General features: G+C 33.6%; 1 protein-coding gene across 1 annotated transcript in view; it reads right to left on the reverse strand.

Moving 5' to 3' along the window:
- LOC149787774 (uncharacterized) overlaps positions 1 to 9,620 on the reverse strand; it is a 30,163-nt gene extending 20,543 nt beyond the window's left edge. The window contains exons 1-3 of the mRNA XM_089973970.1: positions 9,441 to 9,620; positions 5,596 to 5,731; positions 4,765 to 4,886 (exon numbers count right to left, since the gene is read on the reverse strand). Of these exons, the coding sequence (XP_089830096.1) occupies positions 4,765 to 4,886; positions 5,596 to 5,731; positions 9,441 to 9,480 (298 nt within the window). The 5' untranslated portion in view covers positions 9,481 to 9,620. The remainder of the gene's footprint in view (positions 1 to 4,764; positions 4,887 to 5,595; positions 5,732 to 9,440) is intronic.
- Positions 9,621 to 18,009: the final 8,389 nt, after the last annotated feature.

Raw genomic sequence — 18,009 nt, forward strand, 5'->3', positions numbered from 1 at the left:
TATTTAAAATTAATACCAAACTGGGTTATTGTAATCTGCTTAACATACTAAATTTCATCCCTTAAATCTCGCACCTAATTTAATGCATCCTGATATTAATCAGTAAGCAATAAGCATCTAGGCATTTGTTTGGTTTTCTCCTCAAATTCCTTTTTTTTGTTGCTATTATCGATTTCCTTTTTATTTAATAAATATTTACATATAATGCGAAACTATGCCCCTTTGCAGTGTATTATTCAGTTTGGAATGTTTCTGTCTATTCGTTTATGTCAGTATAATCTCTGTCAAATGTATAAAAACACCTAAGGTCAGAGTCCTCTACTTCAGTATGTGAGTGCGTTTGTTTATGTTGTTAACCTGTGTTCCCAATCTTGTAAATATTGTCTCATTCGTTTCATCCCTTTGTCGAATTTGTCAATACTAACTAATGCTAAGCCGATGTTATTAACCATCTCTAGAGCAACAGTTTACTTTGCATCGGTTTATGATTGTCAGATCTCAACAAGCAATTAAAATGCAACGTCTGTTATCGTTCTGATCTTGTTGCCCACATCAGCAAGACATAAATTCTAACTTCTCTTCATATATATGATGTGCTTTAGCTTTTTAGTTTTCTCTGTTAAATCCTTCCTACCCTACACCTATGACAGAGTATGGGTGTACGAGTACAAGCATATAGTTGATTAAAATGGCTGCCCCCATGAGCTCGAAAATCAGCCCAACTAGTCCAACGTCCACTAAATTTAGCAGTAATGAAAATAGGGAAAACGAATTTTGCCAGTGTAGGAGTGCAATGAATGAATTACAGAATAAAAAAAAGTATACACGTTATTGTCTTTTTTTAAACAAATTGTCTTTGAAGCCCAGGAAGTGAGAAGAAAAAAAAGACCAATCAAAGCTCGCAGTTGTTGGATAGGTGCACAGTTGTAGAAAGGCCAAAAGGCCAAGCAGTATTCTCTATAACCCAAACTACATCCGTCAATCACACAACAATATAAGAAGGATACTAGAAGGACTTTTAACTCTCTCTCTCTCTCTCTCTCTCTCTCTCTCTCTCTCTCTCTCTATATATATATATATATATATATATATATATATATATATATATATATATATATATATATATATATATAATGTACAAGGTCTTTTCTAGTTATCGAGGATAACCAGTGATGAAAAACTAGGAAACTATTTGATGTTAAAAAATAAACCCTATGCAAGGTGCAAAACTGGAGCAGTTCACTTGTGCTGAGGAAGCATGATTACCATTGAAATTGTGGTTTCATTGATTTGGCAAAGGTAAATTTACTTACATTTATTTCTAAGCTGCAAAACCTACAAACTATATGAGATACAGTAGTTGCCTGCGTAGTTTTCCAACTATTGAATCCTAAATGTCTGGATTGTAGTTTATATATATATATATATATATATATATATATATATATATATATATATATATATATATATATATATATATATCCTGAAGCTGTTAATGGAAGTGATTTTACCTCTTGTGTTGTGTTTCAATGACTCGGCATTTTTACTTTCTTCGTTCTCATCATTTGCAGTCACTCTAATTTAAATTTACTCACGTGTGTTTAGAGGTTGTAAATAACCATGACGATGCTGAAACTAACAATGTACCATTCTTGACAATAAAGATTATTGTACTTGAGGTCACCAGAAATGTGGCAATACCCAAAACAAAATGCTCTTTTCTGCAGCGATATCGATAGTTGACTATAGCTGTTTTCAGTTTAATCGACAAGACAGATTTCATCCATTGAAAATATCGTCAATTATAACATAGCTGTCCAATTATATGAGCAAATGTAGCGTAGTCAAAACTGCAGCATCCAATACTTGACGTTTTACTTTTGAACGTTCATGCCATGCTGGATTCACTCCATTTTCCTTTTAAGTAAACTACAATCTATTTCTTTGTAAACTTCTTTCATTTCTCTAAAATGTTTTATTGCACTCCTTTTTTTCCATCGTCAGTGATTCTCTAACAGTTTGACTTTCTGAATTATTTAGTTTCTGACTGATTTCACAGTTTTTTTAATCTCTTGTAGCTGTAATATTTGAAATGATTAAAATGAACTCTCCATGGTCGATTTTACTTTCACTGGTTGCCATGCTTATCATGTCATCGATACTGTTTTACTTTACTAATGGCAGGTGTGCCTATTTCAGCAGGTGTTAAAACATGGATGCATACCTGTGTATCACTAAGAACTGTGGCAAGAAGTTTAACCAGTGTCACACCAAACACTCTAGTCGAATGTGAAATGGCTAAAAGAACTGAAATTATTAGCTTTACAGCTTCGTTAGCATTCATTTTTGTTGGTGGATCAATTGCAATCGCATTTTCAAAAGCATGGCAATATAAAGAGCAGAATATAGTGTCTTGTGGTGGTGATGCTTTTTGTTAACAAACATTTAAAGCATTTTTGCAATGTAAGTGTCATTGTTTGTTATTAGCATTTTTATAGATCTGTAAACAAGGCAACTGGGTGAGTCATTAGGTAGTTAACTATTTTAAATAGTTAATTTAAGGAGCACGTTAGTATCAATAATACCATTAATATCAATATAAACGGATATGTAAATTTTTTACTATAAATTCTGTTTAGTTTTGCTTTTTTAAATTGAACGTTGTCCACACATCGTTATCGCTATGGGTCATTTGAATGTATTTGTATCAAATCGTGTCAGATGGACAATGGCATTGGCATATTTAACTGTAAAACTATCGTGATCGTACTCCTTCTCTACATAAGTTTACGTACCTTCTCTTTCGTCTTTTAAAATTTGTGCTATTCTGGTACTGTCAAAGATTGTTTACCAGCTTTTGTTATACCGCAATAATAGTAGGGTTTAACCCCAACTTAACTAATCACTAGCTTCCTATAATTCGTTCATTTATTCCAGCGTTATTCTCACATTTATTACTGTGCCAATCGGTAAGAAAGATATACCCTCACCACTAAAATAAGTATACTTTCACATTTTAAATATGCTATAAATTGCGAATGTTTACCATAAATGTTTCTTCTGTATTGTAATATTGTTCGTAAAATTAATATCGTTACTAACCTTTAAATAGTGTCTGCCACTGTTGAAACAGATTATGTTCTGTTTGGTACCCATGCACTAGTCAAAATACATGAAAACTTATACTTTAATGCAATTTATGTATTCCTTCATCTATTAAAATATCTTGCATAAAGAAGTAATCTCGCTGCCACTGATCGTCAGCTGACAGTTTTCTCCAGCACGCAACATTACTTGTTGTTGTTGTTGTTGTTGTAGGGTTTAACGTCATTTTTCAGCACATGAAAGGCTATACATGGCGACCAGTATTAATGGTGAAGAAAGAACCCGGGAAAACCTCCGGAATGAACCACCGACTCACGAGAAGCTACTGGCTGGCTTTCTCACATACCCACATTGGCCGAATCTGAGACTCGAACCCACGCAGACAGAGGTGAGATGGCAGTGATCCGTAATGGAGAGCGCTTTAGACCACTCGGCCACTCGGGGCTCCCAGGCAACGGACACAGTAGCAAATGTTGGCCTTTCAAAATCTTTTGTCAGTTTTAAGTCCTTCTGTCTCATTATCAAGTAAATGTTTTCCTTTCGCTGAGGTGAAACTTGTCAATTGTTGCAGATCATATTAAACTGTTTGACATGTATGGTGTTGTTATCTGATTTGAATGTATCATCACGGAAAGGTATTTTACAATTAGGTATCAGCTTTCGCATCTTGAAACAAATATGAAATTAGTATACCAATATTGACTAATTTGGTACAGTTTTGTTTTCAAATGCCAGTAGGAAATTCCACAAACAGATGTCCCCACCCCCGCTGTCCAGTTCTGGGGTGATTCTGCTTCAGTCGTATATCGTACTGTAATATGTATATTTTGATACAGGCATCATGGAAACAAAATGTTTGATAGATAGCTTGCTTGTGAAAAAAATTGAGTTTCATTATGGTCAGAAGTTCGTGTTTATCACGCTAATTGAATGTTTGTTTTAACTGATTCTGAAGTTCAAAGCAAAATAAAGAATTGCATGAGATGTACGGTCTAGTTAGTACTTTAGAACTGGTTTCCGTAAAACGTGAATCTACAAAAGCAGTACATTGTCTATTGCAGAACCCAGTTTTTAGATAAAATAATTAATATGAAATAGACCTTTCTTGTGCGAATACACTGACCTTCTATTTATCATTTTTCAACATTCACCCGTAATTCTGTTTATTTTTTCTCTCTAATCTTTTAATTTATTCTTATGTAATATCAGTCTTATCTCTTTTCCTTTATGAAATTATTGCCTTTATGATATTTAATATTTCATTTTTCCATTTGTTCCATAGGTTGTTTTTTTAAATTTTTGATCACTTGTATTATTTTACAGTTGTTTCCACTTTTGGTGCACATTGACTCAGACACCTGGTTCCTTCAGAACACATTGTCTCCAGTAACGATGGTATCTAAAATGTTAGGGCTGTATTTTACACACTGTACCGTTTTCTTGCTGTTTACATATCATGAATGGTCATAAAATTGTACTCTTTTTTTAAATAATTGCTCTCGTCAAGTCATTTTTAATTTTGTCTTTGATATTCTCGTTTTTCTATGTGAGATTTAAAGCTATATAAAAAAAACCACGATTGCTCTAGTTTTCTTAAATTACTCAATTGTTGCTTGACGTGTATCACCATTGTCTACAAGAGTTTGATTGTATGCTTACCAGTCTGTGATTTACAAATATATACATATTTGTTCTTCATACTGGTCCAGTAGTAGAATTCAGCACAATTCCACGGAATGCTGCGCTCCATACATTTATTAACAGAATCCAGAAGGTTGCGGCTGAAAAAGGATGAGTAAATAATTTTATTATCAGCAGCAGAAACAAGAAGAGCTATGCCAAAACAATACAGATATCAGCAATAACAAAATTGACAAGAAAAGATTGGGTTGAGTTTATGCTTAACGTCACAACAATAAAATGTGGTTACTGTAGAGCAGATATAATTGAAGTAAACTACCTTACCAACGGTAACACTACAGTAGTTGTTGATCCGGGCTGATCTGATGGTAAGAATTGACCCCACACTTTTCTGGTCGCTAGTCCGGCAAGATGACCCTATGGGCTAAAGTGGCTCAAAAGTAGATGGATAGTAAGAGAAAAGTAACAAGAAACTACCGGTCTTCACTTTGTCATGGTCATCTTCGAATTGTTTTTTTCTTGTTATTATTGTTGTTATGGTCTTTTCCGTCGTCGTGTTGTCTTTTATTGCTATTGTTATTGTTATTCTTCTTCTTCTTCTTCTTATTATTATTGTAGTAGTAGTAGTAGTAGTAGCAGCAGCAGCAGCAGCAGCAACATTAGTAGTAGTAGTAATAGTAGTAGTGGTAATAGTAGTAGTAATAATATTGTCAATAAACATAATGAAAAAGAAAGTGCCTCAAATAGTTGGGGGGGGGGCATTTTTCGTTATGCATGGAAATAGCTGGTTGGAAGGATGGAAATATCAACTGTAACTTTAAAAACACATACATATTAAGTATTTCTCACCTGCACACCATGGAAATGAAGTTATCATCAGGCATAAAATTCCCAGAATCATTTTTTAAAATGCTCAAACAGTCATTCATCTTCTTATCAGCGTCGTAACATGGATCGGATGATGGTCGTAAATCCACTAATACACCTGTCAGTAGAAAACTAAAATAAATATCTGTGACTTTCAAAATTATTTCAATCTTCCAGAATTAGTTTTTTTTAAATCTTTCAAATTTTCAGGCGATACAGGATGCTGCTTTTCAGCGTTGTGTCATGCATACCTGTATATCGTATAAAATCTACTGCATAAACGGTCAATAGTAAACGCGAACCCCATTATGATGAAGCGCATAAATAAAATAACATCCCCACCCCCCTAATATAAAAGTTAAAACAATTTAGGGGCTACGATAAGATCACCTGAAAACCTGTTTTCTGAATAACAACAAAGTCAATCCAACATTACTAAACAAGCTTGGCTTAAAACGGTTCAAGGTTTTCAAGGGCTCTAGAAGGAATACATTGGTTCCACTTTGTACATAATATAATTGCATATGCTATAACTATTTAAATAATATATCGTTATTAATCATCGGAACTCACTCGGGAACGTATATTCAAATAGATGCCAAAAGTACTAGCAATTCAGTTACACATTGCAAATACTCCATAAAATATTCAAGATTTTGAATGTTTAAAAGGTAATATTTTCCAGAAACGTATTTTAGTTTAAAAATCTTTAAGAGATTGTAGAGTTGTCATTTTTTAAGATTTTTTTTTAAAGTTATCATTTTCTTATATATCATTTTCAAATAGTTAGAATTTTCTTAGATATCTTTTTTAAACGAAAGGTAGTGTTACAGTAGCACATGTGTAAAAATAATAATTTCTTCTGCGTCTGGAAATTTTAAATTTACATTTTATAAAAAATCAAACTGAAGTCAGTAATATTACAACATACTGTATAGTCATGTTTGTTAATCTTGCCAAATAGTTTCTATTTTTGAACGTGCAAAGCAGATTTAAGACAGAGACACGTGTGAATTTCGGCACCCAGCAAGCAATGTTTTCATTATGATTTGACGTACCCGTTTGTGCAAAGAAACTATGAGTAGGAAGTATTCCAGGTAATAGCATAAAATAGAATCATTAGGAATTAGTATCTTTATTTATTTTATTAATACAGAATTAACCTTCTTTTAGATGGAACAGGTTCTGGAAGACGAAATATATTGCGCCCTTTTTGGCAGGAAATGCCATTTATTATCAATCAAAACTTTGTAAATATTTTTCGAACCTTGAAAATATTTGACAAACGTGAAATTATTGTGGATCTGGAAATGTTCTCTAGCACACCCCATTCCATTCAAATTTGATACAATTATATTCCCTGATTGCTTCTTCATATTCCATAAAGTCTGGGTTAAATACCATAAACATGCTCTGAACAATCAAGTAATTTTAACTTTATGTAAGATAATACATAAAATGAAAAACGTTGTAAAAATATACATGCGCAAGAGATATAAATACTCCTTTGACCATTACATTGTACCAAAAATGTAATGCACCAATCTAAGTAGGATTTTAAACTGTTTTGTAAGATTTATATTTAAGATGAAAATTGTTGGTCTTATAGTTTTTAGATATAGGAATTTCATGCAGGTATGACTTTGATTTACGTGTTTCAAAGAAATTCATGTGAGATTAAAAAGTCTCATTTAAAAAACATCTAATTGTCTGCTGATATTCTTGATTTTTTTAAACAAGATTGATGAAATTTATTCACACTGGATACATAACATTTAATAATTTGAAGCGGATTTGAACTTTTAGGAATTTAAATGAAATAGAAGATATTTAATTCATGAAATATCCTTACAAATAATATATTTACTATCAAAATCTGATAGTACTTATCCACTTCATCATGCACACTGACATATGTTTTAAAATTTTACATAATTGCCGATGTAAATTAAATACTTGCTATATAATGTACATAAATGAACTGAGATATTTGCAAATTATTTACAGTATTATATATTATGATAAAATGGCTTTCTGGCTGGATGAGATTTTAGGCGTTATTGTATTATTGATCACACACACACACACACACATATAAATACTATCGAATATTACCATCGAAAAATATGCTTCTATATATATATATATATATATATATATATATATATATATATATATATATATATATATATATATATATATATATATATATATATATATATATATATATATATTCACAATTATCTCTCTTGTATTAGAATTAAGTTGTTATATTCTTGTTCGAACATAACTATATGAATTTTGTTCCTACTACTATAAGGTTTCCTGATTGTGAGGTGGATTGGCAGATGATTTTCGGACCAAGCCATGCATGCATACCTACCTACCTACATACATACAAGACAGGTAGACAGGCACATACACCCAAAGTATGAATTTATATTTAATCGTGCTGTACCAGTTTCGTGTATTCTACGATGCCAACAATCCATGAAATAAAATCTCAGTGAAAAACGCCCAACCAGTAAAATATACGATCCCCGTCTTTCCCATTGATTTAAATACCAACGAAAATTCTTTAAAACCTCAGGTATGAAACCTCATGAAAAATAATGAATTGACAGTAGATATATATGATACAATACAATACAGGCAATCTCTTCCATGAAATCGCACATTTCATTGATACAAAAATACAAAATCTGAAAAAATAAACTTATCAAACATTGGCACATATTGGGACGGATTTCTGTTACATGACCGTGCTATTACATCAGAAATTTCCGATCTTCCTAATCCTGTCGATTTCCATCTTGGAAGAGGATGGTGGATGGAGGTGGGCCGTAATTTAATTAAACATTTCACAAGATAATTAGATATTTACATTCGAATTTTGTAGCCACGCAGCTTGGTAATATATACAGTCTTTCTTCGAAATACCTGAAGAAAGGGACCTTCCTGACGGAACTTACAACTGTAATATCCAATTCCCAAAAGCAGAGTAAAGCTTTGAGAGAGAGAGAGAGAGAGAGAGAGAGAGAGAGAGAGAGAGAGTAAGTAATGCATTGAATAACGACGAGAAATGGCAACTAGGTAAGAGGCATGGATGGTGTATTGATGGGGAAGTATTTATCAATCTTTATCAATCTTCCAGTCAGTCCATTCCTGCAGAAGTAACATAAGTGTAATATACAATGTTATTGATGATGACGACTACGACAATGATGATGATCATCATCATCATCATCATCATCACCATGGCGAGAGTGATGAAAAGCAGCAATAGTTGTACGTTGTTTAGATAAGGGAAGGTTTTGTTTATTTCACTCCCAAAGCCATTACTGTAGATTCCATGAGTACTGTACATGACTTGAATTTATACATTCAAGATTTAACGTGATTTTTATCGATATTTGCTATTTTGCATTACAAGTATAAAATAAATCTAGAAATGTACTCAACTGATGAAACTTTAAAGTGTAAGAAACTTCATCAAACCTTATATATAAGGCTGAATACTACTACTAGTACTACTGTTACTCTTCATTATTTTACAAATCATTATCAACATCGTCGTCGTCTTCGTTGTTATTGTTGTTGTTGTTATTATTATTATCATCGTCATCATCATCATTATTATTATTATTATTATTATTATTATTATTATTATTATTATTATTATTATTAAATCATTGCCAATTAGTTTAATCTCTCCAGAGATTCGTTGACTTCCCAGCAAGATGCTAGAACAGTCTCGCACCCTACGTTAAATCAAGAGTACGCTACCAGGATATTTACGTAAGAGGCATGAAGAAACAAAAACCTACCTAATGTGACAAAAATAACGTTGCTGAAAAAAGTCCACATGTCCAGGGTATTTTCCAGATATTTTCACATGTTGGTTCCTGCATAGCTAGTTTCTCCTTTGTTTACTACAAATGTGTCGAAAAGACTGGGTGTAGGATTTCAATGGCCCTTTTCCGGAGGCCCTCTTTACTGATTTGCAATCAAACCACTCCCCCTCTTACTGTGGAAGTCTTTCAATATAGCGCATTAAACCTTGTTTGCTTTTAATAATTTGATACTAAGAAGCTAATCATTCGGAATTATGACCAATACTTTGCTTTTTGTGTATTTAAAGTCAGCGACTAAAGGATTTCAGACGTTCAGAAAAATAAACCTACGAACAATATCCTAGCCGTACGGTGATTTCCCAGTTATTATGGAGTTATCTTCCTTGATCTAGAGTTGCTGAAATTTGGCGCCAAAAAGTTCGTGACCTTCCGCTTATTAGCGTTCTCCGTTTGTACAGGATATACGTTACAAGAAGATAAGAGATACCAACAAAGGTGGTACACAATGTTTTACATAGCTTAGAAAGAAAGAGGTTATTAAAAGGGCTATTGACATTGATTAACGGCTGAAAATGGGTCAAACAGTTTATATTGCTTATGGTGTCAAAATAACTGATCATATAAAAATAGTTAAGCTGACAATAAGTACTTTCCTTTTATTGTACAACAAGTCCGACCACTTGTAGCAAATTATAAGTTATATCAGTCAAGGATGTGGGTGTACATTTATGTAATAGACAGAACCATCATCTACATTACATGTATCTTTCCTTGCCATGTAATATTTAGCGGGACTGGGTATTACCTACATAATAAAGAAAAATTAAAGCTGAACATCACGAGATCGCAAGAGCACATAGTCAACCTAAACGCATAAATGTATATGTACACACACACACACACACACACACACAGATATATATATATATATATATATATATATATATATATATATATATATATATATATATATATATATCAGGCATGCACACACACACACACACACATATATATATGTGTGTGTGTGTGTGTGTGTGTGTGTGTATACACCAGACAGAACGGAAAGTGCTCCCTCTGGATTCTATAGAAGAATGCTTGATAATAGTAGGCAGAATTAATATTTTAATACAAATATTACTATCATACAGGTTAGATAATTTTTAATTTGTACTCTACTGAGATTCGAACCCAGGTACTCGGGTGAACGGCACCTATCATCTTGCCTGCATACACGAGCCCGTATTCCCTCACGACAAGGCGATGGGTGCCGTTTACCCACGGACCTGGGTTCGAATCTCAGGAGAGTACGAATTAATAATTCTCTAACATCATTTGTAGACAACATAATTGTACACATACAAATCAAAGTACATTTAGCAACATTATGGATAGACAACATAATCGTACACATAATAACCAAAGTACATTCAGTAGCATCATAGGTAGACAACATAATTGTACACATAAAAATTAAAGTACATTCAGTAACATCATAGATAGACAACATAACTGTACACAAAAGTTCAAAGTACATTCAGTAACATTATAGATAGACAACATAATTGTACATATAAAAATTAAAGTACTTCAGTAACATCATAGATAGACAACATAATTTTACACAATTAAAAATGATGATAAGTCAACTTTAAAGTACAGAATATCATAGCAGGGTAATACATGACGTCACAGAATATATGAAGCAAGATAACATGCGAAAGCTTGTCAAGAGATGATAAATACAATAAAAAGATATGAAGCTGGTCTTTGACATTTTCTGCAGAATATAGGAAAAAATGTCATACCAGTTGTTGATGCAACATTTAAAATTCTTTAAAATTTTATTCAAATGATGTCTAGCAATTACACAATTACCTCTGCATTTGTCATTGAAAAAATATTTACCTTGTACAAATGAAATGAATGTGTAGAAACATTCTCACAATTTTTTTTACAAACTCAACCGCAACACACGAGATGGATAACGTACAATCACACACACATTTTACGTCGTGTAGATGTGTAGACTTTCAAGTTCAGACAGCTCATTTTACATATATTTTTAAATGAAGTTAACTCAATACATTAAATACGTTGTGTCAAATTCAAAAGAGAGAAACTCGGCGAAGAAACAGAAAACGAAATACAAAATAACATTGATGTAAAAAGAGTGACAATAGTGTGGATGAAATGAAGAGGTGTGTGTGTGTGTGTGTGTGTGTGTGTGTGTGTGTGTGTGAGAGAGAGAGAGAGAGAGAGAGAACATCTGACATGCAAATTTGAAAGGCAGTTCAATATATATGCACTAGAAAAGCAAATTGCACCTTAATTTTGCAATTCTAAATAATTAACAGACGGCACCGACATATACAATACTGCCTTTTTAACCCCAAGAGAGACGAGGGAGCGTTGGTACATATCTGTGCCGACGGCACATCTGAGCAGCACGGAGCCAAAACTGGAAGACTGCTGTCAAAGTTTTGCTCTGTTGTCCTTATGTAAACGGATAAAACCATAACTCAATAGACTCATTTTCAAATGCGATGTTGCAACTTAAGAACGCCTCGCTGGAACCAGGTAGATGCTTTTGTTTATTCCTTCAACCAGAAATGGAAACCTGCAAATGTCCAGAAAGGAAATAAACAATTTGATCACTACTATTGAAAAAACGCTACTAATAAATTCCAGAAAATAGTGCTCTTTCGGCTCACCAAGCAAACGTATGTACTTGCCAATATTTCGTAAGTCTCTTTGATTGACGTCAGTAAACGAATCAGCTTTAACAGCATGGGAGGATCCCCGACCTCTTTGTAGAACCCTCAAATCGTCAAATCAAACCCTTAAAATGTAAATAACCACTCGAAAACGCGATAAAAACCAGGGACAAAATTGTATAAAAAAATAGGTTACGGCATTGAGGTCATTCTCCCATGCTGCTCTGTCTAAAATATCTTATCGAGACCGATTCGATATCGTGATCGGGGATCATGTAAATCTATTGTTATAAATCCGTGAGGGGTTGACTGTGCCCGGCAAAAGAAGATTTTAAATTTAATTATATCCATGTCGCCGCTACACCAAGTCTGATGAATATTCCGCAGCGTGTGTGTATCAACTCCGTTAAATACAACTAAAATACTACAGTTGTCTCTGATCACTTTTGGCATCTGTGTATATCGTTGAGTGACATAAATCACATTAGCGTTTTCATGTCTTCTTCTTGAAAATATTCTAGCTGGATTTGATTGTTTATCCAGCATTATATCATCGCATACTACTAAATTGTTAATAAGTCCATCTAGATCATCAACAGACGGCGCTTCGTCAATATCAGTCATAAATTCAATAACGTCTTCATTCAACATCCTTGCGTTTTCATTGAAATCTTTAAGTACGTCGTAGCATCGTTGGTCATCAACCGATGGAGCTAAAAGATACAACTTATCCCATTTTAGCCATCTCATTATCAAATTAATTAGTAATTGTGTTTTACCTGATCCAGATGGCCCTATTATTATCATTCAGATAGAATTTTGTAAAACCCGATGATGTTTGACTGGTTCCTGCGTTCGTGTCGCTGAGAAATCAATTACATTCATATTTAAATAATATGGATTTATGTTGTGTAAAATGCAGAGCGTTTACGCGCACGAACAATTTAACAACAATGGTGACAACAAAAAGCTAACACGCACTCACAGGCAAGTATGCGAAATGTAGTACGCGCGAGTACAAATTTATTTCTAATAATCATGCAGGTAGTGATATCGCTGCTTCGTTAGAAAAATTGCCAGGAGCACCATGGACGAAATACCCAGAAGAAAAACATATCCCTATATATAATTACTGGGGTCCCGGAACCAGACTTGATATCAGACTTGATAACCAAGATCAGGCAAAACCTGGCGAATATCCAGTAAACGCGATTGATAAAGCATGCCATATTCACGATGTAGCTTATATAAGTAAAGATCTTCAGCAACGACATATTTCAGATGTGAAGTTAATTCATGCATTAAATTCTACAAAAAATAAATCTTTTCGAGAATCATTAGCTAACTGTTAATAAAATCTGCGATGAAAGGTAAACTAGTATTAGGAAATGGAATTTCCTGAAATGGAATTTCCCGAGCCGGTAATTCATCATCCGATTAAAAAAATAATGGAATCAAGTTATTACAGCCCAAAAGGATATTGGAAAGGTAATGATGAAATTGATAAACTCGCCGACGCGGCAAATACTACGCGTTCTGCTGCTGAAAATTGGTTAGCACGACAGGCAATACGGGAAATTTAACTACAACCACCTAATCGAATTCAGTACGTGCATTTTGACATCGACCTTCCAAATGAAGTTCATCAAGCAGATCTATTATTTTTACCGCACGATACTATTAAAATACATAGACATCAAACATACAAATATGCGTTAACCGTCGTTGATGTTGCAAGTAGATATAAAGAAGCAGAACCGTTATCAGCTGAAACAGCAGCTGAAGTTGCATCTGCGTTTGAACGAATTTATATGGACCACAAGGTGGTCTTGGATGACCACAACTTTACAAGTTGATCCTGGAAAATAATTTCTTGGTCCAGTATCATCGTTCATGAAAAAACATAACGTCGAAATTAGACGAGAGCATACTGCAATTCATCGTGATCAGGCAATCGCTGAACGATTAAATCGAACACTTGTTGAGCGGTTATTTGGATATCAATATACCAAGGAAATAATGCACAAAAACAAAAGATTTCGTGAATGGGTTGCAAGATTACCAAGTGTAATAGCTGCATTAAATAATGAAATCACTCGCAGAATTGCCATGAAACCCATCAGCGTAATCACAAAAATAACATATACCAGTACAACGACGCGACGTTTCAGAAGCACTAGTGCTAGGTAATGTGACTGTAAGATGTTTATATGAAGCCGGTGAACTTGAAAAAGGTATATAAAAAAAAGAGCGACAGATCCTATTTGGAGTATAACAACACATAAAATTTCTAGCGTGGTTACATCTGTGGGTCGACCTGCAATATACAGATTAGATTCGACTGCTCCTCAACGTAGATTTGTACGCGAGCAATTACAAGTAATTCATAAAAATACACAATTACCACCGCGATCACTTTTGTAAATTGCAAGTGCTAGCTTCTCTAAACGATTACACTCAAGACAGGTCAACAGTGTATTTTCTCGTGTATGACCAAGACTACTACTGATTTTATCTACGGTAAATTGTCTTGGATAATTTTTTGGGTATCGCCACGTCATGACTGTGTTACAGATTACACAATGGTTATTTTATCGTTGTTTTAACGTCATGATAGTTTTCAGCATCGAAAGAAAATATTGTATATATATTTATGTCATGCTTTTTATAACTGATTATTTTTTTTAATCATATCATCATCAGCTTCATCGTTGTTATTGTTTTCTGCAAAATCTATAACAATTCTCTTTAGCGGATATATTCTTCTGACTCGAGAAACCGCGAGATAAACTAAATTTGACCAATCAATACGGTTATCAACGATCCAAACTCGAGTATCAGAAATAGTTAATCCTTGAGATGAATGAATAGTTGGAGCATATCCTAATTTCCACGAAGATTTTTTCATTGCTAATGCATCTTCAACGACACTGATAGAAACTAAAACTATGTCATTAACACAAGATTTTGTTTTTCTGTCAAGCCTGGTGTTTAAACGTCGATATTTTGTTTTTGTGTACCTGCTGGTCGATAACACAATGGTACTGGTAGATTTGGAAACTTTCTTTTATGTAACAAAATAACTGTTGTTGAATTGTATCTCTATTTTTTCTACTTGCAACTACCAGATCATTTGGTTTCGACGTATTCCAAATAACATCAACTGGAGTCTCCGAAATCACTGTACGTAATATTTCACATTGAGTCTCATTTGGTTTTAATCTTATTAACGTTTTAAGTTCTTTAAAAATTACATCAAGGGATATATGGTCATCATCTATTTCTTCGTAGTAATCAGCAAAATTCTTTAGCCATTCATGTAGAGAATCCCCGACAAACGGCAGTGATTGACCATGATCTCTACAGGTAATCACATCGGTATTTTTTGTTAATAGCCAATCAAGAAATATTTTTAATACTTCCAGCGACACTTTACATATTTCATTACGAACAATTATTTAAGGTATTTATTTTTCGCCCATTCGTTCTTAAGTCCATGTATCTCCGTTCCATCTAAAAACAAACTATGATAAGTACAGGATTTTATATTTCTTTCTCTCATTTTTCTTTCAAGTCGATGTGTAGGTGTTAACACAATCGTATCTGAACAACTACTAAATAATTTAATTACCCGAGTTGTTTTACCAGAACTACCAGACCCTTTAAGATAAACTACTCTGTGTCTTGATACAGCATTTTGTACCGATGGTGCTGACGACAATCCTGAATGATTATTTTAAAGATAAATATCTTTAATTGCAACATTAGCTGATTCAGAATAACTATGTATTTCTTCTCGCTTTATTCTTTATTCACCCCACGACGCGTAATCATTTATATTATGTTGATCTAACAACTTAAAATTGTATCATTGAAAAATTCTAATCGTGTTGGCTTCCACAAATTTTTCTCTCCGGCAAAATGAGATGAGACTGATGAAACTGTAAAACAATTACAACAATATTTATCGGAGCTCCTTCCGACTTATATTTAGATTCGTATAAAATCTCTTTGGTTATCGTTCTTACCATTATTGGAAATTTTAATTTTTTACTTAACTTATCAACGTCGTCGATTGTGGCCCTGGTATCTTTAACTGATTCAGCCCATTTCCTTATTTTCTCTCTTGTTGCATATTTTTTTATTTTGCGTTAATCGAGATCTATTTTTTGTAATCGATTCATATATTTCATTGTATTGTTCAGTTTTATCGGCGAGTTCGTTTTTTGTTTTATTGTAGGCGAAATCCAACTCAGACAATTTTGTATTAAGTGTTGATGATTTTTCAGTTTTATCGGCGAATTCATTTTCTAGAGCTGATGATTCTTCTTCAAATTCTTTTCACTTGTTTCTTTTTAAAACTTATTATATAATTTTCTTTTTTGTATCGCTATTATTTCAATCTTTTTAGTGGTTTCGCATAACTCACGGTAATTTTCATTGTTACTGTCATAGTCGGCTCGTGTGGCGCTAATTTTCTCGTTGAGTTTTTCCATGCTGTAAGTGATATATTTATCAGCAAGACGAGCGGGAAATCTTTTATTGGTGCTCGCATGCTCCCAAATCCTACACAAGCGATCTAAACCAATGCTGTACACGCTGGCGATTTTTGGCGGTGATTCAACTTTGCGTAAACTTATTTTTTTCTTCTCATCTTGGTCTAACAAGTATGTAGGTGCACGAGGCATATACTTATAAAAGTAGAAAAATAAATGAGAAGTTAAAGTGAAAGGCAAATGTGAAAGATAAAAGCAGTGAATAAGAAACTTAACCGCTATTTTTTTTTACCTTCTACTTTTACAACTAATTTTATTTTTCACTTTTTTTTCCACTTTTTGTCCCATTTTTATTTTTCCTTTTTTATTTAATATATGCCTTGTGCACATAATATTAGAAACTTTTCACTTTTATTTTGCCACTTTTATTTTGCCGTTTTTACTTTTCAATTACATAGATGAAATTACATATCAATTGATAATGTATAATTATTTTATGGAACCTCATTCTGCTGGATTAGCTCAATAGCAATTAAAGACAATTAAGAAATATCTTCCCTTGCGCGATTCTGTCAAACAACAACTACAAGCTCATCAGCAAGCAGAAGTATGATTTGCAGAAAGCGCAGAACAATTATTTAAACATGTTACTGAAGCCACACAAATTCTTCCTCCGCCGCTAGAGAAAACGGCTGAGAAAACTGAAAAGATATCAGCGAGAACTAAACAAACAAAAAAGATTCTACGAGATCTTCCAGCTGTTCAACCATAATTACAAGAAGAAATTCAGTAAGTAACTGATGGCGTTGATAGAGCCCGCGAGGAGGTCGGCGATATAAGGGATCTTGTTCCACTAAAATCAAAACCAAAACCGCCAGCCTGATTTCCCGAAGAAGGTCGTAAACTACTTCGAGAAGACGCTGCAAGGGTAGTTTTTAGCAGGGGGATATCCAAATTGTTAGATCAAAATATCGCCGATGTTTCAGCAAGAAATTGGGTTTCTTTTGTATTTCGAACATTGGAAGGTGTATCTAAAATCACTGGCGAATACAAGGATAGATTTGCGGAATTTGAAAAGCAAGTCGATGAAAGAAGATCGCCAGAACACTTGTCGTTTGGCCCATCTCGTATTGGAAGCGGATTTGACAACGTTTCATTACCTTGTCATAATGTCCTTGCTGGAGCTGAACGACTAGAAAGTTCTGATCCGGGGAAAACGCACATGAATAATTCTCCTGAAATTATCAATAAGATATCCGATATCTGTAAACGATTACTTGAAAACAACGTTATGGATATTGATATTTATCGATCTCTCATCGGCGAAATCGT

This window comes from Sinohyriopsis cumingii, chromosome 11, assembly GCF_028554795.1.
Source record: "Sinohyriopsis cumingii isolate HCF-2022 chromosome 11, ASM2855479v2, whole genome shotgun sequence".
Classification (NCBI taxonomy): domain Eukaryota; kingdom Metazoa; phylum Mollusca; class Bivalvia; order Unionida; family Unionidae; genus Sinohyriopsis; species Sinohyriopsis cumingii.